The 23,242-nt window shown below is 45.3% G+C and overlaps 1 protein-coding gene across 2 annotated transcripts in view; it reads right to left on the bottom strand.

The window, feature by feature from the left end:
• Positions 1-23,242, bottom strand: part of SPATA13 (spermatogenesis associated 13) — a 263,660-nt gene that overhangs the window by 210,619 nt on the left and 29,799 nt on the right. The window contains exon 1 of one of the 2 annotated variants that reach the window (XM_049701303.1): positions 582-731. The exons of the other annotated variant lie outside the window; for it this stretch is intronic. Within the exon in view, the coding sequence (XP_049557260.1) occupies positions 582-617 (36 nt within the window). The 5' untranslated portion in view covers positions 618-731. Of the gene's footprint in view, positions 1-581; positions 732-23,242 lie in introns of those variants that run through there. 2 annotated transcript variants of the gene reach the window in all.

Here is a 23,242-nt window from a genome sequence, read left to right as displayed (position 1 = left end):
CACGGAATCCTGAATTTGGAGCTGGATGCGGACAGGTTTCACGCAACATCAGGAAAGTACAGTACCATCCCTGCATTTAAACCCCTGCCTGAGAGACAGCACAGAAAACGACTTCGCCGCGGTGAGTTCTTGCCCATGGCTGAGACCCAGCCCGCTGCCCTGAGTCCCAGGCTGCCCTCCTCCTTCCCCAGATGCTGCCTGACGGTACATGGTCGGAGCCGGCCTCTTGTCCCAGAAACATAAGGCACCTTAACTGTGCTGACTGCGTTTGTTCCGTTTCACTGGTCTCGTCTTTTAACAGGGAGGCTGGTTTCCCAGGAGAACTGGTCCAGCAGGGAAACTGGGCTCTGGGAATCTGACCAGTCAGCATTATCAGATTTCAAGGAACGAGAACACACCGAAGATTGTCATGTCTTGCTACTATCTGAGATCAACTTTATATCTGTTTTCTAATATCTACTATAGACAAGGAACCTTATGAGAATTTCTCGTAAATTTGTGGTTAACATCCATCCTCTGACTTCTACAGAGAGTTCAGAAAGAGTCTGAACGTGTCTGCAAACAAAAATAATCAGACTCACCTCTTGTTGGCTTGTACGGCCCCTGCAGGCGTCCATCTACGTGGCTCCGCGGTAAAGGTGGTTTAGGAACTTTCTGCAGAATATCCACACACGCGGTGCAGAGGCCTCCGTGATAAACAGAGCTCCCACGGTCCCTTTAAATGTGCGTGGACTTTTGTGTCTGCAGTATTCCAAAGTGAGCGTCTTGGCAGACGTAGACAGGAAATCATGACACAACAATACTGCATTTTTAGACCTTACTGTGACCACTTACACTGTCTTGGGTATTATTATTTCTGCTCCAGCTATTGCTATTTTATAGCAAAGGAAACAAAATAACCAGACAGGCGACACATTTGTCTTCAGGCCGCTCACCTTGTCCAGGGTCAGATTCAGGCATTTTGTCACCATCAAAGCCCACGGGAGTCCTCAGGAAAAATAAGTTGGAATCTACGTGATAAAGTCCAATCTCCCCTTTCGTGCTTAGTCCAGCTGCACTTGCCTGTAGGGCCGTGCGCAGGCGCCTCGCACCCCAGACCCCAGCGGGCCGGGGTCAGACGCGTCACCCGCGACACACAATTCAAGATGGCGGCCGCAGTGGGCCGTGTGCAGAGAGGAGGCGCCGGCACTGAGCCTGGAGCCTGAGCCGCTCGGCGGCGCCTGCGCCCGCCCCGCAAGAACCCCGCCCACAGTCCCGCCCGTCCTGTATAAAGCGGCCCCCCGCACAGGCTGCCGGGAGAGCGTGGGCTCCAGAACACGGCGACTCCCAGTCCTTTGATCAAAGAAGGAAACTTTCCTTTGCTTTTGAACCGAACTCCGTCTCGTTCTATTGTTTCCAACGACACCGGCAGGAGGACCCTCGTTGGGCCTGACTCCACAGGGTTGGTAACAATTTCTGAACCTAATACTGAATTTCCGTAGCCAAAGACTTAATAGTCCTTGTGTTTACTCCATTATTACCAGCTCCTATCTCAGTTTCCTTTTCCTAGATCCTTCGGGTTTGTTTGGTTATTTTTTTTCTTCCAGCATCTTAAAATGAATTCTAACCTGTATTTTAAAAATTCCTTCTAGGGCCAAGAAGGTATTTAAGGCTATTTCCTTGAATGACAACTTTCCCTGGACCCCGTAGGTTTGGGATAAGTTCCTCTAGTTTCAATGCACACTAGATGACTTGTAATTTCACCCTCGACTTCCTCTTTGCTCTACCGGTGCTGTGTGAGTGTGCTCCCTGATTCCCAAGCATTTTGGTTGGGTCTTTACACAGTTCATCTAATTTTATTGGATTTTGATGAGAGACCAAGGGCTCTAAAATCTCGACTTTCGTGAACTAGTTGAAAGGTCCTTCATCATCAAGTACCAAATTGAATTTTATAAATTTAATACATTTTAAGGAACAAAAAAAAAACCTAAGGGAAAACGATATATTATGTATTTGTAGGATACAAACTTCACGTGGGTTATTACGTGAGATTGTGGATGTGTGAGGATCTCATTTATCTTTGATTATTTAAAGTTTACTAGATCCGCTGCATTACAAAATAAGAATATTTACAACCATTCATTATATTTGTGCTTTATCAAGTTCTGCTTATATTTCTAGTAGCTTTTGCTTTCTGTGTTAGGTATGCAGGCATCTTACTTTAAACAATATAAGGTAATGTTAACAACAACATCAGATTCATTTGTCACCTGGGAGATGCAAACTAAAAGCATCCTGAGCTATCACTACACAGCCATGTAGTGGGAACACCAAAATGAGAAAGGGAGCATGACACGTGGCCATGAGGATGAAGAGGCACTCCCACACTCCAGTGGGGATAAATTTGGCACCTTGGAAAACTGATAGGACCTACTAAGGCTCACCAATCTGCATACCCTCAAACCAGCTGCTACACCCCTCAGTATTCATCATTCATACATTTACCGTAAGACAGGTCGAGAAGGCCCTCAGCCGCTTTACTCATAAAGTCCTCAAACTGGAAGCCCAAACTTGCATCATCGGTAGAACTGACACATACATTTGGTGTCGTGCGGTGGACGCAGTCACAGGAATGAACACACCACGGCTGGTGTGTGGTCGACACACCAGGCATGAATCTTACAAACATCCTGTTGAGTGAAAGAAGCCACACACCAAAGAGTGTGCTATGCTCGTTTGTGGAAAATCCCCAAATAGGCAAAACCAGAAGTCTGGACAGTGGGTGGGGCCCTTCCTGGGGCAGAGCAGTGACCAAGAGGGGACCAGAGGGGACCTGGAAGCTGTTTCTTAATCTCAGTGCTAGTACTTGGTTGTGTTGAGTGTGTGAAAATCCCAGCGGCTGCCTGCACACTTACCACTTAATGCACTTCTCTCTGTGTGTGCAACATATTCCAGCAAACCTGCTTTGTAAACATCGAGTACAGGGCTCCACCCAGGAGTTAATGAAACAGAAAATGCAACCTTTATCTTTTTCACGAGGTATAATGCAAATTCCAAGGAAATATGTGTCAGGCGCTGCGCAAATTTCTGGTCCTAAATTTTGTTATGAGACTCCGTTCACGTTGTTAAACGGCCAGCACTGCCCACTGAGGTGGGTGTTATGGTCCCATTTTACAGATTAGCCAAACAAGGCTCTGAGTGGAATCTGAGTCGTCTGAGACCACACACGTGCTCCGGGGCAGATCTCTCCCGAGGGGCAGGGAGGAAGGGGCGGAGCTCTTTAGTTCTAGTGGTGACCACACGATGATGATGAGGTAGCCTTGTTGAAGCCGAGAGCCTGGAGTGAGGACAAATCTCAGGATCCTGTGTGCAGATTATTTTTTCTGTGAAGTGTAAACACGATCTTCCCTCAAGATATTTCATATGAATTGCTTAGAGATAATTCAAACTAAAATTAAACGGTAGCATTCCTCCATCTAACTTCCCAAATTCCCTTCCACACTGGTTTTATTTCATTCCCCGTCGTCATAAAGCCTGGTATTGTTTATAGTGTCATTTTATACAGTAAATTTCTTCCACAACAAGTTTTTACTCTTACAGTATTTGTAACTTTAAAAAAAGTATATTATATGATTCACCCAATTCCATAAAGTAATATTACAGCTTTATTTAAGGCATTTGATGTGTTTGTAGTAAATTAAACTCAGATCGAAAAATATTTATTCAAAATGTATACACCCTGTCTATTTCCAAAAAGCGTTCGTGCATAATAAAAGGTGCCTGTAAAATAAAGCTGAAATACACAATTTAAAACCTCATGGGGGCTTCCCTGGTGGTGCAGTGGTTGGGAGTCCGCCTGCCGATGCAGGGGACACGGGTTCGTGCCCCGGTCTGGGAGGATCCCGCGTGTCGCGGAGCGGCTGGGCCCGTGGGCCGTGGCCGCTGAGCCTGCGCGTCCGGAGCCTGTGCTCCGCAACGGGAGAGGCCACAGCAGTGAGGGGCCCGCGTACCGCAAAAAAAAAAAAAAAACCTCATGGAAGGAGAGGAAATTAATTTAGGAAATTAATACAAAGGCCGTGATTGAATATTAAATTTAGCTCTAAGCTTTCTGGAAGACAAGAAGTACGTAAATCTCCTAATCTTATAACAGAAAATAGATCCGTTATTCAAAGAAGACAGTTTTCCAGATACCAATTTCCAAGAGGCATGCCAAAAACCTTATACAAAAGGTCTGATAATGAGTGATATATGTAGATGTATAGTGATACAAAGAAGTCCATTTTAGGAGGAAACTTTTACAAACAAAACAGCCTTGGATTTTATTTTTTGAGAATGAGTTCCAAGGAAAAAACAAAAGAAAACAGAAACAAAGAGAGACTGTGGATTTTAAAAGGCAGCAGAGACACACTGGGCCGCCCAGGCGGCGGCGGTCGGGACAGCAGGTCACCCTCAGGGGTCACTCAGCAGTCACGGGGCCAGACGTGCCCTGCACCTTCTGTGCCTCGGTTTCCCTACAGGGAAAAAGTGGAAACAACAACACTTTCCCTGCCCCCTCACATTAAAGCACTCTGGGAAATGCAAAATGCTTGACCACTGCAAATCCATCATCTGACCTCTACCAGTACCATCAAAATGGGGTGGGTGGAGGGAAACCACAGCTCATGTTTCCAAGGTTGAGAAGCAGTTAACGTTGGTCATTCTCCTCGCAACCTTTGTCCTGAGGATGCTGTCGTTTGTTCCACTCGCTGTCCTTTGCAATTTTGTGAGGAAGCGCATTTATTAGAAAATATCAACGTGTGATGAATCAGCACAGAATTAAAACCATGTGACCCTTCCTTCTGAGTTGTGCTGGCCTTATGTTCTGCCCCCCCCATACAAGCCTATAAACACAAAAGTCCCCCACTGAAAATTACGAGAGACACAAAACGTGGCGTGAAACTCACTGAGCACTTGCTCTTCCAGAGGAGCACGCTCTTTTCCTAGAAGCCAACAGTCGTGGATTACAGCCTGGAAATTACCAGTGAACCTGACACTCTCCGTGTGTGTGTGTGTGTGTGTGTGATGTGTATGCATGTAAATGTGTATTCATATACGTGTGTGTATGTAACCATCAAAGAATCCCTGTCCAGAATCTGGGAGATGGAGCGTTCTCTTTTCTCCCCCCAACCGAGTAGAGAAGAGGTTGCCAAAAACTCTTTCCTGCATCTCCCAAACTGCAGGGGCCACAGCTGCTGAGACCGGAGAAGTTTGATTTTTTAAAAAGACAACATTGGGTTTCCCTGGTGGCACAGTGGTTAAGAATCCGCCTGCCAATGCAGGGGACACGGGTTCGAGCCCTGGTCCGGGAAGATCCCACATGCCGCCGAGCAACAAAGCCCGCGAGCCACAACTACTGAAGCCCATGCGCCACAACTACCAAAGCCCGCGCACCTAGAGCCCATGCTCCGCAACGAGAAGCCACTGCGATGAGAAGCCCGTGCACCGCAACAAAGAGTAGCCCCCGCTCTCAGCAACTAGAGAAAACCCGCGTGGAGCAGCAAAGACCCAATGCAGCCAAAAATTAAATAAATGAATAAATAAATAAATTTTTTTTAAAAGACATTTGAAAGCTGCTAAAAGAGCAGATCTTTAAAGTTCTCATCACAAGAAAGAAAAAAATTGTAACTGTGAGTTCACAGCAGGTTAACTAAACTGGTAGTAATCATTTCACAATTTATCAAATTATTATGTTGTACACCTTAAACTTACACAGTGTTATATGTTAATAACGTCTCAATAACCCTGGAAGGGAAACCAAGGCTGACATTTCATCACCTAAGCTCCTGTACCCCCATGTCCCCCACATGTCGTTTGCCAAAGCAAGTGTCCACGTCAGGTCGAGCAGACAAGTAACACAGCACCGAGTCAGAGAGCGGGACGAGGAGGAAGCCGAGCTAGGCTGGGACATCCCTCTGTCTGCGAATGTACCCTGAAGAAGGAAAGGACTACGGCAACACCAAACAGGAAGCACTTAGATTGAGTGAGTTTGTATGTTCCGCTCAACTAAGCCACGATTGGCATCATTAACCAAGACCCATGTGCAAAAAAAGGCTTCATTATCGACTCAGACCCGTTTAAAATATGTTTACACATATATCTTCATACAACATTTGCATCATCCCGGCAACTGTTGCACTGTTGTTAAAGCTTTGAACTTGAATTTAGCCAACAGCAGACCTCTGCGAACCAGTTTTTAATGGAAGTTCCCAGCGGTGTTTCTCTAAGTGCGTTTCTTAGAGCATCAGTGTCGAAATCAACCCGAAGGGCCTGGTCAAATGCAGATTCCCGGGCTCTGCCACTGGCTGGTTGGGGCAGCCTCTCTGGTTTTTTGTTTTGTTATTTTTTAGCATCTTTATTGGAGTATAATTGCTTTACAATGGTGCGTTAGCTTCTGCTTTATAACAAAGTGAATCAGCTATACATATACATATACCCCCATATCCCCTCCCTCTTGCGTCTCCCTCCCACCCTCCCTATGCCACCCCTCTATGTGGTCACAAAGCACCGAGCTGATCTCCCTGTGCTATGCAGCTGCTTCCCACTAGCTGTCTATTTTACATTTGGTAGTGTGTATATGTCCATGCCACTCTCTCACTTCGTCCCAGCTTACCCTTCCCCCTCCCCGTGTCCTCAGGTCCATTCTCTACGTCTGTGTCTTTATTCCTGTCCTGCCCCTAGGTTCTTCAGAACCATTCTTTTTTTTTTTTTTAGATTCCACATATATGTGTTAGCATATGGTGTTTGTTTTTCTCTTTCTGACTTACTTCACTCTGTATGACAGACTCTAGGGCCATTCACCTGACTACAAACAATGCCATTTCATTTCTTTTTACGGCTGAGTAATACTCCATTGTATATATGTGCCACATCTTCTTTATCCATTCATCTGTTGATGGACACTTAGGTTGCTTCCATGTCCTGGCCATTGTAAATAGTGCTGCAGTGAACGTTGTGGTACATGTCTCTTTGGTTAACACGGAGGAATTTCTGTTTTGATCAAGCTGCCCAGATTAAGTCCATGCACAAGGCATTCTGACGTCTGTCCTTTAAGTTAATTCAGGAAGGCTCATGTCTTCACGGTCAGGACACCTGATGACTACGTGTGAACCCGTGCTGTGAAATGGTGAGTCAGGTACGTGTGTGAGCGTGCAATCCCGCCTCTGATCTAAGTGGTCGGTGGGGAGAAAACAGCGATTTCGTCTGGAAACCTGATGTGCTTTGAAAACTGCGGTACTGTAAACACGCGGCATTTAAGAATGTGGCCTAGCACTTCGTCACCGGGCTTCCCACTGTGCTTTTTAATTTTAGGTTACTTTTCCCTTCTTCTCCCATTCCATTGGGAATGTTAGAGTTTAACATTCCCAATGAGACCAATGTTGCTTATCCATAAGCCTTCAGGGCAAATACTGTGTCCCTAAAATTTGGGAATAAGAAGAAAAGTCACAAAACCGTCTCTTCCTTCTCTGTGATGATCTCACGAATCGACCACAGCCTGCGCTCCTATAACACAGAGGATGTCACAATTTCTCAGCAGATGTGCCCGAGGGCAGGCTGACCCTGTGACTAAAGTTGGTCCACACACCTTAAGAGGTGAGACACACACAGCCTGCTTCCTGTCCCACACACAATCCCAGAGCAAGGAATTCCCATCGCGTTTTCCCAATACGATGATGAAAAGGTAGAGGCTGAATGTCAAACACATTAATACTGACCTTTACGCTCATTCTGACCCCAACTGGCCTTCGCAAAGCTGCAGTTGGTTACCAGGTGCCCTGGCGTCCTCAGGCTGGGGGCAGGCTTCCTGTGCCCACCCCCTCCCCCCGTCCTTTTAGGTGCAGTGAGGGTGACCATGTCCTCGCGTGAGGCTGAACCTCACGCCCCTGACAGCGGCCCTTCCCACACCAGCCCTCACCTCCCAACTTTCCTACTCTCTGACACTTTCCCCACAGATTTGGAGGCATGAAGATACGAGCTATGGAAGTGGGGAGGGGGCGGGGAGAAGAACAAAGAGACGGGAAAGAAAGCGTTTTCCTAACACCACGATGATTTCCTAACCCAACTCTAGGTTTGTCTGTGTTTCCAATACCTTTAAACCTTTGAGCTAAAAGCTATTTGACAAAACTGATACTTTTTTGGTTCGTTTTGTATAACAGTGTCTTTTATACCAGAGCTATTTAATCGTGAGAGTCTGATTCTGAGGAGTTTAACTTTGACATAGGCATTATAGGTTATGCTGATCTGATGCTAGTCAAGGGTTTTCAATTGGGAAAATGAATGTTAAAATATAGAAAGAGAGAGAGAGAAAGAAGGAAGGAAGGGAGGAAGGAAGGAGGGAGGGAGGAAGCAGGGAGGGAGAGGGAGGGACGGAGAGAGGGAAGGAGGAAAGAAAGAACATATAAAAAGATAAACAACAAGGACCTACTATATAGTACAGGGAAGTATATTCAATATCTTATAATAACCTATAATGGAAAAGATTCTATACATATATATATAGCTAAAACACTTTGCTGTACACCTGAAACATTGTAAATCAACTACAATTAGAAAGAAAGAAGGGAGGGAGGAAGCAAAACCAAAAACCCTTTCTATCGAAAATTCAGGTTGAAAACCCCTTTAAAAATCCAAGTAACCTGTATAACGTTGAAATTGCCAGGAGGTTATATTGATACAAAGAGAACGTGTCACCTTGATTATGAGAGTCAAGCTTTCCCAATTTTCCTGTGTGTTTCCAGCACACTGAGGGTTGAACAAAGAGAAGTGGATCTGTTGGAACCACCTGGACTCCAGCCTAGCCCCATCCCACAACGTGCCTACAGATAACAGCGCAGGTTGCTCTGTTTGCTGCTTCAGGAAGTAAAACCGCTTCCGTTGCTCTCCTCTAAACGGAGCTTTGCAGGGTCTGCGGGCACCTTACCCCACGCCGCCCTCTCTCTGCTGCCATCACCACTCTGGGGTCCCCTGCTGGAGCCACGGCTACACTGCTTTAGTTCACGTGGTGGTCTAACCTGAGCAAGTTTCTTGTGATTGGCCAACCACAGTCTCTGATCTCGAAAAAGCTTTATAAAGGAATTATAATCAACGATTAGCCAGAGCCAGAGAGGAGAGATTTAAACTATTAAAGGATTTAAAACTGAAGTGCCTGAAGTCCTTATTTTCTCCCTTTCAATTGGCAAGATTTTCATCCATAACAAAGAAATCCTACCTGGATTCTCTTCGGGTAATTTCCCATCATCCAAGCTGAGCTTTGTTCGCCGCCTTCCCTGGACCGATGGGACGGCTGGGTCCACATCTTCTGCGGCGTCAGCAAGTGGTGGCGATTTTCCCTCTCCAACCCCATCCTGCCCGAGGACACAGAAGCGGAGTCTGCCGGCTTCCCTGCACGGGGGTGTCATGAGTTTCCACCCCAAACTTTAATTACTACCTGTGTCCTCTTAAAAAGAGCTCGGACAGACTTTGCTTCCTATCCTGGCTCGGCCGCCTACCGGCCCGTGAGGCCTCGGAACCTCTCCACTCAAAGCCCCAGGTGCCTGGTGTGGAAGTACGGTTTGTGCAGGTAGATGCCCCGTGCCCCGTCCCAGCCGGACGAGTCATGAGGACGGTGTTTCCCTCCGCCGCCCCTCCAGGACCAGAGCCCTCTGCCCTGCGCCGGCTCAGCGGCCGCAGAAGCGCCGGTCATTTGGTCCGCCGCCCAGCATCTCCGCCGGGCCTACGTTTGGGGAATCTCCGCCGAATGGGCTTTAGTGGAAGTTTAGGAGAGTCGTGGCTGAAGGTGTCAATCGGACCAAATGGTGCTTGGGCGGGGCCGGGGGGGGGGGGGTCCGAACGCAGCCTCCTCGCAGGCTGCCCGGCTTCTGGGGCACAGCTGGCCCCCGCCGGCCTCAGGGACCCCCCGCGCACGTTGACGCAGGAGGGCAACGCCAGGCGAGGGCAGTGGAGCCAGCACCGGGGTGACGGGAAGGGGGCTTTCTCGGGGCAAATCCAGGAGGGCAGCATTAACAGTTGCGGGAAACCAAGTTCAGGCAGAGAAGACACAGGATCAGAGCCAGCTTCGGAATCTCCTCCCCACAGTCCCGGTCCCGCGCAACTTACTAGAGGCAAACGAGAAACGCACAACTGATGGATCCCGCGAGGGGACAGAGCAGCGAGTTACAAGACCAGTGAAATCCAAGGCTTCCTGCTGAGACTAAACCAGAAATGTTGCCTTTGGTGAAACTGTAAGAAAAGGGAATCTAAGGAAGTCTGAGCACTTGCCAAGTTTTTAGATGCAGATGTGTAAGTTGAACTTGCAAATCTGTGTTTTCAGATCATTAGGAGTTGTGAATCAGCTTCCACATTTATGAGTTTCCACCTCCGATCCCCGCTCCCACCTGGGCCTTGCTTCCGCCAGGAAGGTCGGTGAGGGGCACTGAAGAAGCCCGGGCGAGCGCGAGTGAGTAGCTGATGGAGAGCTGGCCCGCTGGCCAGTGACAGCGGGCGCAAAGGCAGAATTTAAACAATTGAGAGACTGTTTTCAGAGCCCTGGTGACATCACACACCGTGAACTTTTTATTCATCCTCTGCCCAGGACAGAGAAAGAAAGGGTCAGTAATTACAGAGGAGGCTGATGAGGGAGTGATCCGGGTTTTACACCAGGACCTGCCCTCTCCTTGTTTGTGATGGTGTAAACAATAACCTTTTTCATTGTCTCTGATAAAGGGTGCATGAGAACTGGCAGGGTGATAACAAAATCGCCCCTATTTCCCTGCAGACGTCACTGGGCTGCCTGTCTGGGCCGTTACCTGAGACAAGGAGGATTCTCTGTCTGTGCACTCACATTTGCGGCCGAGGTTACAATGACATGCCGTGGGTGAAATGCACAGATCGGAAAGACCTGCCCGGCTTCTCAGTGTTATGCTCTTTGATTATAACTGGGACTTCCTAGGTCCCAGGGAGCCATGAATTAGATCAGAGGTCGGCAAACTCTGGCCTAGGGGCCAAATGCAGCCACTGCCTGCTTTTGTAAATAGAGCTGAGCTTGGACATAGCCACACCTACTGTTTACCCAAGTCTGTCTTCTCTGGCTGCGTTCCTGCAACAGTGGTAGATTGAGTAGTTGCCACTGAGACCATATGACCTGCAAAAAGCCTAAAATATGTACCGTTTACAGGAAAAGTTTGCTGACCTCTTTCCCAGCAGAGAGGAGGCGCCCGGCTCAGCACATGTCCTGCTTCCCTGGAACTAAGCACATGTTTGCGTGAGACAGGACAGAAGCAGGAGGAAAACCAAGGCTTCTTCTCTTCCAAACGTAGACGCCCCCGCCTTGGAATTTCAAAGGTGACCAGATGACGGGAATTCCCACATAAACACACAGCAGAGAAAACAACGCCCACTGGCACAATCAAGGAAGGAATTGCTTCTAGAGTTGAGGGTCTGAAGGATGGGCTGCCTGTGTGACCCTTCCTGACCACATGAGAGCAGATCTTGGGTTTAAAATGCCCCAATGACCAATCTGTTGAGGATCTAGCTTAGTTGTTATTAACCTTTTTATGGGGAAAAGAGAGGGTCATTCTTCTGAAAAAGTGACATATACGTAGCCATTCACAATTTTACTCATAATTTCTGGGGGCACTTGTACCCCCAGAAGCTAATCCACGAGAATAAGAAACACTGATCAATTTTCTTTTTTTGCTAGTTGTGAGGAAAACAAATTTTTTAAAAAAGGGACTTCCCTGGCAGTCCAGTGGTTAAGACTCTGCACTTCCAATGCAGGGGGCACGGGTTCGATCCCTGGTCGGGGAACTAAGATCCCACATGATGCTCGGCCAGAAAAAAAAAAAAAAATTTTTTTTTAAAGCACTAGTCAAAGAATCTGTTTCCAATTCGCTTAATTAGCAAGCTCTTACTTGGCAATTAATTTAAAATTAACAGCATCTACTAAGTGCCAAATAAGTGGTACAGACAACAACATTATTGGAATTGGGAGAAGAAAGATTATTGTTGTTAAGCAAGGTGAGGAGGCCTCACAGAAATAACGTGATTTGTCTGAGATCTGAAAGAACAGCTAGGTTTCAGGCAAGCAGAAAGGGGCAGGGAGGATTGGACTACAAATGTCTTCAAGGTTCAGAGAGTTCTGAGTCTTGGGTTCTTATGTGTGGGCCCCTAGCAGAGAAGCACCTAAAACACACCTAAAAGGCAGTCACCTTAAAAGTCACCAGAATTTGAGGCTTCAGAGATATTTACAAACTGTCCCCACGTCTCACACCTTGACTATCAGCACTACTGTGACTTGTGTTTGGGCCAACAGCATATCTTGGGCAGAGGAGGCTTCATGGGTGTCTGGCTTGATACTCTGCTGTCACTTTCTTTAAATTTTTCTTTTTTTTGGCCGTGCCACTCGGCTTGCGGGATCTTAGTTCCCTGACCAGGGATGGAACCCGTGCCGCCTGCAGTGGAAGCTCAGAGTCCTAACCACTGGACCTCCAGGGAAGTCCCTACTTTCTTAAAATTTCCAATAATTTTTTTAAAAAGGGACAGCATTTTCACTTTGCAATGGGCCCCGCAAATTATCTTTTTCTGTTTCTCCTCATTCTTCAACTAAGACAACATATTGTGACAGATTCAGGTTTAATGCAAAAGCAGATTTGAGGATCCAGCTGTCTTCTGTTAAGACGGACATTAAAGACATTTGCAAAGTTCAAAACAGTGACACTCTCCTTATTCCTTTTTTTTCTGTCTTGAAAAAATATACTTAATTCTCATAAAAATATGTTATTTATGTCATGGGATTATTACTGTGCTTTTTAAATAAATTAATAAGCATTTTGAAAGCGTCTCAATTTTATTTTTGTTTAGTATTGTCAATATTAGTAATCTAGCCCATTATAAACAAAAACTCTTCGAAATCCTCAGTTTTTAAGAGCAAAAGGGAGTCCTGAGACCAGCAGGTTGGAGAACCCCTGGCTCGTATGAACGAGATACACTCAGGAACTGCATCCCATTAGTCTTGTTTCTCTGGCATGTGTTTGCTCATGTCTGCTTCTTATTTCTTCTAAGTTAGGCTGTGTGTCCAGGAATTCCTGCCTCTAAGGTTCCCACCACTCCGTTCCAAGTCTCCATGGCCAAAGCTAAACCAGGTGGCTTAAGAATATCACACAGGGAGAGAGCACTTGAATTGATGGAGAAGTGACCAGCATCCCAAACCACTCTATCAGGACCTGTTAGAATTCGCTGGCTCGTAACCAACAATGAGAACCATAGTCTCTAAAGTGAGCATTTAGCATGAAATGACTGAATCCATTTCATGGAGAATTTGGTCTCCCTTGTTATACGTGATCCAGAGAAGAAAGGATAGTAACCTTTTTTTTTCCATTAAACTCTGCTACTTGGCAGTAACTTTATTAAGAGGAGCAGACTAGTAGTTTTTGTAAGGAAGGTTCCCCTGGGTCTGAATTGAGATTATTACTGTGCTTGATTTCTCACTGTTTGATTTCTCACTCTTGAGTTCCCTTCTTGCCCAAGACCACAAATCCAAGAATTTCCCAGCATCATTCCAGGAGTCTAAACAGTCTTTTAAACAGCTGCTGAGCATTGATGGTCTCATGATTCCTTAAAGGAATTTGTCTGTGGGTGGGGGAAGCCACCGCCCACGAGTCTTAGTTACATGTTGAAGGCAGACTGTGGGGACGAAAGAAATAGGATGGAATTCTCAGAATCTTGGTGTCAATAAACAGCCTTCTCTTCCATAAATAAGGACTCGCTACAGCAAACCTAAAGCCTCCATCCTTCTGTTTAGGGAAAAGCCCCATTCTTGATAAATGAGGACAGCGAACGGGTGGTTCCCATAACTGCAGTTACCCAGGCCTCCTGACCTCACTTTATCACGTCTCTCCTGTCACTCACCTCCCAAGGCTGTCATGCGGTCCAACCATAGGACTCACCTGCCGAAACAGGTGGATGGCAAGGCAGCCGGGGCAAAGGGGATTTTCCCCAGCAACACAGCAAGCAATATCCTAAGTGGAGCTGCCCGTCACTTGGTATGAGACCTGGGATGCTGGACAGCCCCTCAGCAGCTGGAGCCAGGGACCCAGAGCCTCGGCAGCCCCTGAAACTGAGGCGAAATCAGCTGCTTTGTGTCCATTTTCTACTAAGCCCTCCTTCATGTCAGGTCAAGTACAAAGTCAGTTTACCAGCCTGAGCGGGAACCAGGAGGTTAGCAGAACATTGGGGCTGGGGAAGGCACCAGAGTGTCTTGTGCACGCAGGTCCCATTAGCATTCTCACTAGTGGAAAAGAGTTTCCCTCTGATTCCCAAGGGTCTGGCCCTCGATAACCCTGGCGCCCTTCTGGCCCCATGAAAACAAGTACGGGGCTTCCCTGGTGGCGCAGTGGTTGAGAGTCCGCCTGCCGATGCGGGGGGCGCAGGTTCGTGCCCCGGTCCGGGAAGATCCCACATGCCACGGAGCGGCTGGGCCCGTGAGCCATGGCCGCTGAGGCTGCGTGTCCTGAGCCTGTGCTCCGTGACGGGAGAGGCCACAACAGTGAGAGGCCCGTGTACCACAAAAAAAAAAAAAACAAGTACGAAGCAGCACCTTTCCACATGCCTCTCAACTCAACTGGTATTGACTTTCATTTTTATTCAATTTTGGAAACTCTATTTTCTGAGCAGCTTTTGCTCGATGTGGTGGGTTCACACACCGTGCAGAGGCTGGGTGAGGGGTCCTGCTCCCAGGTGGACCCGTCAAACCCCGCACATCCCGGGTGCATCCATCCCTTACCTAACTCCGGGGGAACTGCTGTGGGCCCCCAAGAGTTAAAGGCCTTAACAAAGTTAAATTGGTGCCTCATTTAGCTGAATGAGAAATGTGAATTTCTTCCTTCTCTCCATTAAAAGTATTTTCTGAAGTGCACCTTTCTAACCACCCCAATTGAGCCAAAACACTCCCTGGCCAGAACTATATCAAAAGCCCAGTGTTCCCAGTTTTGGTGACCCAGAAGGCAAAGACCAAGCCTCAGACCTACTGACTCAACTGAACTGTAAGGACAAGAACCAGCCAGAACTCCAGCGACCCTCCAGGGCAGGGCCACCCGATGGACCGAGTGCACTCAGGTTTCCTCCTATTTGGGGCAAACTGAGCTGTCAAGTGTCAAGTTATTTGGAAGTTATTCTGCTCATGAACTAGACGTTCCCATGTTCCCCAAAACTCTAATGTCTTACTTGTAACCCAAAGCCTCCGTGTTTTCCATCACTACAGGAATACGCCAGCAGGCTTTCCTGTGTCGGCCACCCTGTGAACAAACACATAAGGAAACCCAGGATGTCTGTCGTCGCTCCTGGGGACGCTCTGGCAGAAGCAAAAGGGGACTAACTCAGGAGGTGTCTCCCCCCTTCCTGCCAGTGCCACGTGAGTCATTGCTGAGAAGCAACGCCCTGTGTACTCAGCACACAGAGAACCACGACGGGTGAAGGGTTACCTAAAAGCGGAGGAGGGGGGCCCAGAGAAGCAGCTTGCCTACAGAGAAGCTTGTACACACAGTGCTGAGAACACCCTGGAGACCCGGGCACACGGTTTCCCAGGCCTGGAATTAACTGAAGCATGCCACACACAGACATAAGAGAATTTTCTAGAGTTGATTGAGGGAGAGAGCGGATCCGAGATGCTCAGCTCCCCAGGGGCAGGTCACCATCTTACTCTCTTTCGCACCTACAGTGCGTGGCGTGGTGATCCCACAGGTGCTCAGTGTACACGCCTCACTATCCCCGTCTGCGGCGGGAATCTCCGCTGTTACGAATGTTAACTTTTGTCAGATGTTCCACAGCCTGAAGGTCATGTCATTTTCTTAGGTCACTGAATTTTCCTTTTTCCGATTCCAAGTTCACCAAGCTGGTCACCGACCTGTTTCCCCCACTGCCTTGCCACCTGGAAAGGCCCTGGAGAGTGGACGGGAGGATTCTGGTCACTGAAAAAAGACCACCCCCCAGGGTAAGTTAATACCCTTGAATTGGAATTCTGGCCTCTGAGGTCTGTCCACATGAATCAGTTCACTAGAGGCAGATTAGCTCCAGGTAAACTGACACGGTCAAGTTTCCGAACCAGTAAAGCCGAGGACGAGATCTTGGTCTGTGCTAAACCCCTCAGGCGACCCTCGAAGCAGAGGGGAGGTCCTGCCTAAACCACAGGCCAGGCCCGGCCCTAGCACGAAGGCCAGCCACGGGAGGGCTTTGCCCACAGGCAGCGGGTCGACCTTTGCCCACAGGCAGCGGGTCGACCGAGGCATAAATAAATCAAGAAATCATAACTAAGTAAACAAACATAAGCTTTAACACTTTGGGCTACTTTGAATAGTAAAAGGGATTGAGAAATGGAAGAGAACGCAGCCAACTGGGGGAAAATGCAGGCTTTGGAGATCAGAAGAGCTAGGGTTGAATTGGGGGTGTTGCTTTGTGGATTTGAGCAAATTATTGAACGTTTCCAAATCTCGAGTTTCTCTGTGAAATTGACATAAAAATACCGTCTATTTCCTTAGGTTGTGAGGATTGAAAGAGATAATCTACATTACACCTTCCATTGCTGGCAACAGAATGGACAAGAGATCCTAAAAAGCCTCCTGATACAGAACAGATAAGAATGCGAGAGTCAACTTTTTTTTTTTTTAACGTTTTTTAAATCGTCTTTTAAAATGTGTACAGAGTGAAGTAAGTCAGAAAGAGAAAGACAAATACCGTATACTAACACATATATATGGAATTTAAGAAAAAAAAAATGCCATGAAGAACCTAGCGGTAAGACAGGAATAAAGACACAGACCTACTAGAGAACGGACTTGAGGATATGGGGAGGGGGAAGGGTGAGCTGGGACGAAGTGAGAGAGTGGCAGGGACTTATATATACACTACCAAACGTAAAATAGATAGCTAGTGGGAAGCAGCCGCATAGCACAGGGAGATCAGCTCTGTGCTTTGTGACCACCTAGAGGGGTGGGATAGGGAGAGTGGGAGGGAGGGAGACGCAAGAGGGAGGGGATATGGGAACATATGTATATGTATAACTGATTCACTTTGTTATAAAGCAGAAACTAACACACCATTGTAAAGCAATTATACTCCAATAAAGATGTAAAAATAAATAAATAAATAAATAAAATAAAATAAAATGTATGGATGAGTAGCAAGAGCATAAAGCATTCCTGAGGAATCAGGAATGAAGCTGTAAGACAGACCAAAGGAAGTGAGAGATTACTGACCATTCTTCTAGCTGGGAGGCATCTTCCAGCCCCTGAGGGCTGAGAGCTTTAATCTCAATGGAAACCTGGGAGGTGGGTGGTTAGGTGGGAGGACAACCAGAGAGAGCAAGAAAGGCAAGACACATAAAAGGCTCTGCCCTTAGAGAAATGGTAATGGGGAAACATAAACACCCTACAAGCAGCAGACAAGGAAAGTGATCTGTCGTGGTCTGGCTTTCAGTGGAAGGAAAACAATCTCCAGTCGGGTTGTCGGACATAGCAAATAAAAACACAGGGTGCTGGGGATTTCTCGGGCAGTGAAACGATTTCATATGATACTATAATGGTGGATACAGAGTATTACACATTTGCCAAAATCCATAAGATGTGCAACGCCAAGAATAAACCCTACTGTAAACGATGGACTTTGGGTGACAACAATGTGTCAACGTAAGGTCATTAATCGTCATAAACGCACCATCTGGTGGGGTATGCTGATGCTGGGGGGAGCTGTGTGTATCTCTGAGGAGGCAGGGAATGAGAGAGCCCTATACTTAGCATTCAATTTTGCTGCGAACCCAAAGCTGCTCTAAAAATAAAGTCTATATACGTGAAGAAATGCGAGGTGCCCGGTTAAATTTCCATTTCATATAAACAACATACTTTTCCTAAAAAAGTATTCATTGTTTATTGGAAAATCCAATTTAACTGAGCATCAGTATTTTTTATGGCAACCCTACTTCCTGAGAATCCATGGCTCTTAGTCAGCCCCAACACGTATCTGGGTCTCGAATTCACATTCTCTGCCAAAACACTGTAGGGCAAACGTTTACATTAAATAGATCAAAATGTTAATGTTCCTACAGTCCTAGTAAAAGAAAAAAAAAATTCTTCCTCTAAAAATGCATCTTTTCCCCAGGACTCAAAGAATTCCCACGAATAGATTTACAACAAACATACCAGGAAACAAAAGAGCCACAGAAAAAAATAAATAACGAACCAGACTCACCAGGACTTTAGATGTTCGAATTGTCAGATATAAAAAATAAAATGTTTACAGGTTTAAAGAAATAAAAGAGGAAACTGAAACCATTAGCAAGGAGAGTTTTAAAAATGACCAGGAACATGAACAAACAAACCTCTGAAATAAAGAAATATAATTATTGAGATGAAAAATTCAAAGAAACTGTTAAATCGCAGATCATACATGATTGAATAAAAAATCAATGATCTAGAAGCCACAGTCCGACACAGAGAAACAGACAGAAAAATATGGAGGAAAGGTAAACATACTGAAGCTTCAATGAGAACCGACAAACATTTAATTGAAATTCCATAGAGAAATAGTAAAATGAATAAAGGACAGGAAATTAGAATTTTCCAAAATTGACAGTGGGTATCAATCCTCAGAATTAAAAAGCATAAAGAATACTAAGCAAGATCACTTAAAAACAAAACAAAACCCACTCCTAGACATATTACTAAAACACTGAAGGATGCCAAAGAAAAGATTTAAAAGCAGTCAAAGAAAAAAAGAGATAGTACCTTGGATCTAATTAGACTCTCAGCTGACTTCACCACGGCAACCATGGAAGTCAGAAGAATATGATCTGTAAACTATGGATACTAGGAGAAACATAACTGTCAATCTAGGATTCCGCACTCAGCAAAACTATCTCTCAAGAATGATGGCAAAATATAGACATTTTCAGATACACAGACACATTCAGATAAATTGGGAGCAGTATATAAACAAGAGACTCTCTCTAAAAGGCTTTTGGAAGAATTTACTACAGGAGGAAAGAAAATGAGCCCATTTGCAAAACGGAATGATGAGCAAAGAAAGTGCTAGTCTACCTTGTGGGGATAAAACCAAAACAAAACAAACCAAAGCTTACAAAACGATGTATTACACCACAGATCAGGTCTCACAAATTTTGAAAAACTGGTATCAAATAGACCATGTTTTCTGACCACAATATAATTAATAAATCAATTTTTAAAATAACTAAAAAACCCTTCTTATATGTTTGGAAATTATAAAAACATCTAAATAATTCATGGATCAAAGAAAAAATATAATAAGAATTAAAACAAAAATCCTTTTCTTTCCCAAAGTTTATGGTGGAAGTCAAAAGTTGATGCTTTGAAAATATTAATAAAATTAATAAACCTCTAGGAAGATTAACCAAAAAAAAAAGACAAAACCAAAAATATCAGGAATGAAGTGATATGACAGTAACATAACACAGATCTAAAAGATAAGACTAACCTATAATCATTTTTTGACCTACATATTTGAAAACACAAACAAAATGCACACATTCCTAGAAAAAATAGAAAATTGACTTACAAAGAAACAATACCCATAAGAATTAAAGAAAGTAAATCATTTGTTTTAAATCTTCCTATAGAAGAAACAGTAGTTTTGTAATCAATTTCTATACAAAGTTTTATAACCAATCTTACCAAACAGTAAAGGATCAGATAATTCTATCTCACCCAAACTCGATCAGAGAACAGACAAAGAATCAATAACTAATACTGAAAGCAGACCTGGGAGATGGGAGAGAAACTCTACCTCCCTGCCCACATCAGAAACAAATAATAGTTCACATGCCCAGAATGTGAAGGGCACACAACAAACTTCTGGAAGAATATATATAGGAGACCCCGACTTTGGGATAGGAAAGGACTTCTTAACTCACAAGAAGCGTTGATCATAAAAGGAAAAAGACTGAATACATTAAGAACTTCTGTTCCTCAAGATACCGTATAAACAGCTGAAATGTCAAGCCACTCATTGGGGAGAAGATATTTGGGACTTACATAATGGACAAAGAATTAGTATCCAAAATATATGAATAACAAGCAAGCCAATATTTTTAAAAAGGGACAAGATCTATGATCACATATTTTCTTAAAAAGAAATGTGAATGGCTAATAATTATAAAAAAAATATGCTCAACTTCCTTAGAAGTCACAAAAAGGAAACTTCAAATCATCATGAGATACCATTTTTTATCCACCAAACTGCAGAAATTTGAAAACCAAGAATACTGAATTTCAGTTGTATCTACTACTGGTTTTAAGTATGAATTAGTACAAACACTTTGGGAAAGAGTTTAAGATTATTTTTTATAGCTGAACATCAACTCCAGTATAATCCAGTAACTCCGAAATGGGTCCCCTAAAAAACTCGTACACGGATTCTGGGAGACATGAACAGAATGTCCACAGAAGCGTGTCCATGATAGTTAAGACTGGAAATAAATCTTCATCCATAGGAGAAAAAAGATGCATATAAGCACTTTCTGGGATTAAGTACAATGAGATACTTTAGTGAAAATGTATACACAGTCTGGTTACTAAAAAGCAATGAGAAGGAGGATGTCCCTTTGCTCTGAAGAGCAGCCTTTGCAAAGGACCCAAGCATGTTTGAACCACCGCTATGTGTGTTTTACAAACAATAATGGAAGTTATTGTACTGTTCCTTTTATATAAGAACCTACACTGTACATTTTTGCTTGAGTTTAATTCCAGGGAAGCTTCTGATTCTGCATGTGATCACCAAATGAAAAAAAAATACTGGCCACAGATTTTTAAAGCTACTTCAAGTACCTTAAGGAGTCGCCATTGTCTTAATAAAGATAAAGCACCTATCAATCATTTTTAAAACAAGATCACTTTCAACTACTTTTTTTTTTTTTTTTTTTTTTTGCGGTACGCGGGCCTCTCACTGTCGTGGCCTCTCCCGTTGCGGAGCACAGGCTGCGGACGCACAGGCTCAGCGGCCACGGCTCACGGGCCCAGCCGCTCTGCGGCATGTGGGATCTTCCCGGACCGGGGCACGAACCCGCATCCCCTGCATTGGCAGGCAGATTCTTAACCACTGCGCCACCAGGGAAGCCCCTCAACTACTTTTTTAGATTCTAAAAATGCTTCATCAGATTTTTAATACTATAATTAAGAAATATGAAGATTTTCTAAGAACCTATGTGCTCACTAGATGCTTGGTGAATAATGCCCTTGAACAGGGAATACTGGCATTTTATCTAAATCTAGCCCCGCTGGCCTTTAAACACTACCGGCATGTTCTGTGGGTTTGAGACCCAACCCGATCAGAGGTGACAGGGGAAGCCACAGGTAGTAGAGGACATGCTTCCCACCCAGGGGTCTGCACCCACCAGCCAAGGATTCACCTGGCCACACTTCGACATTCACGAGCGAAAAGGGACAAACAAGCCCTCCGGCATCTATGGGCGATCCCAGTGCAGCCCCAGGGACCTTTTCTGCCTGGTATCCCTGTAATCACCTTTCTGCGACCTCTGCTTCAGGCAAACCGGATTCTTCAGGGTTCTCTACACTTACCTGGTTCTGTGCTTAGACTATTTCCCCATTCCATCTGTCACACCCCAGAAGCCCCTCTCTCCTGACTGTGGCCATTACTAAATGACACCTCATCCACACTGCCTTTTCTGGGGCCATCTCTCTGTTCTGAAACCCCGTAGTACTTTGCTTCTTTTTTACGGTTCTTACAGATCACGTTCTACTTTGTAATGCAAATGTACACACACACAGACATACACATTGTAAACGTTTATCAAACATTCGAATTCTTTATATACCTTTTTAAAATAAAGTGCCTTGTAACTAAGGGCTCAAAAGTATGCACTGAGACCTACTAGAGAATGGACTTGAGGACACGGGGAGGGGGAAGGGTAAGCTGGGACGAAGTGAGAGAGTGGCATGGACATATATACACTACCAAATGTAAAATAGATAGCGAGTGGGAAGCAGCCGCATAGCACAGGGAGATCAGCTCGGTGCTTTGTGACCGCCTGGAGGGGTGGGATAGGGAGGGCGGGAGGGAGGGAGACGCAAGAGGGAAGAGATATGGGAACATATGTATATGTATAGCTGATTCACTTTGTTATAAAGCAGAAACTAACACACCATTGTAAAGCAATTATACTTCAATAAAGATGTTAAAAAAAAAGTATTCACTGAATTTAACTGCAGTGTCTCTTAATTATATGCATAATTTTTTTTTTTTTTTTTGCGGTACGCGGGCCTCTCACTGTTGTGGCCTCTCCCGTCGCGGAGCACAGGCTCCGGACGCGCAGGCTCAGCGGCCATGGCTCACGGGCCCAGCCGCTCCGCGGCATGTGGCATCTTCCCGGATTGGGGCACGAACCCGCGTTCCCTGCATCGGCAGGCGGACTCCCAACCACTGCACCACCAGGGAAGCCCATATGCATAAATTTTGTTTTAATAGGAATTAAACACTATGCTACTGCTTACTACATCACATTACATTTTATAGGCCGATTATCTGGCCTAGTTTACCTGTTTTTTTAAATGAAACAAACTTTTCATTTAAAATTCAACAGCTCCCTCTGGTGGCCTCTGAGGGAAACTGGGTTTGCTGGCCGCGAGAGGTTAACAGTCAAGCCAGAGTTTCAATTTGTTTTTCGAAGTTGAATTTGAAGTGATTCTCAATCAATTTCAGTTTTGAGGTTATCAAAAAACTTCACTTTTCAGATTACCACTGATGGTAAATTTTATTTGGCAGAAAGTGTCGTTTCTAGGCCGAGAATAAACACAAGCAGTTATTTGAAACTTAGGTCAGTGGTTTCCATCTCAAATGACTGTAAACCTACTTTAAAAGATATTCGTATAGGGCCTTCCGTCCCTGGTGGCGCAGTGGTTGAGAGTCCGCCTGCCGATGCAGGGGTTCGAGCCCCGGTCTGGGAAGATCCCACATGCCGTGGAGCGGCTGGGCCCGTGAGCCACGGCCGCTGAGCCTGCGCGTCTGGAGCCTGTGCTCCGCAACGGGAGAGGCCACAACAGTGAGAGGCCCGCGTACCGCAAAGGTTAAAAAGCAAACTTTTTCAGAAAGTCACATATTCTTTTTCAGTGCGTGGGAGTGAATAAATCCGGGAATTCAGTGAGAATATATATAGCATTCTACTTGTGCTTTTTTCCTAATTTGGAACAATATCAATTGCAGATAAGTTAAA

This window comes from Orcinus orca, chromosome 18, assembly GCF_937001465.1.
Source record: "Orcinus orca chromosome 18, mOrcOrc1.1, whole genome shotgun sequence".
In the NCBI taxonomy this organism is placed as follows: Eukaryota; Metazoa; Chordata; class Mammalia; order Artiodactyla; family Delphinidae; genus Orcinus; species Orcinus orca.
This window is presented reverse-complemented; position numbering and strand designations above follow the sequence as displayed.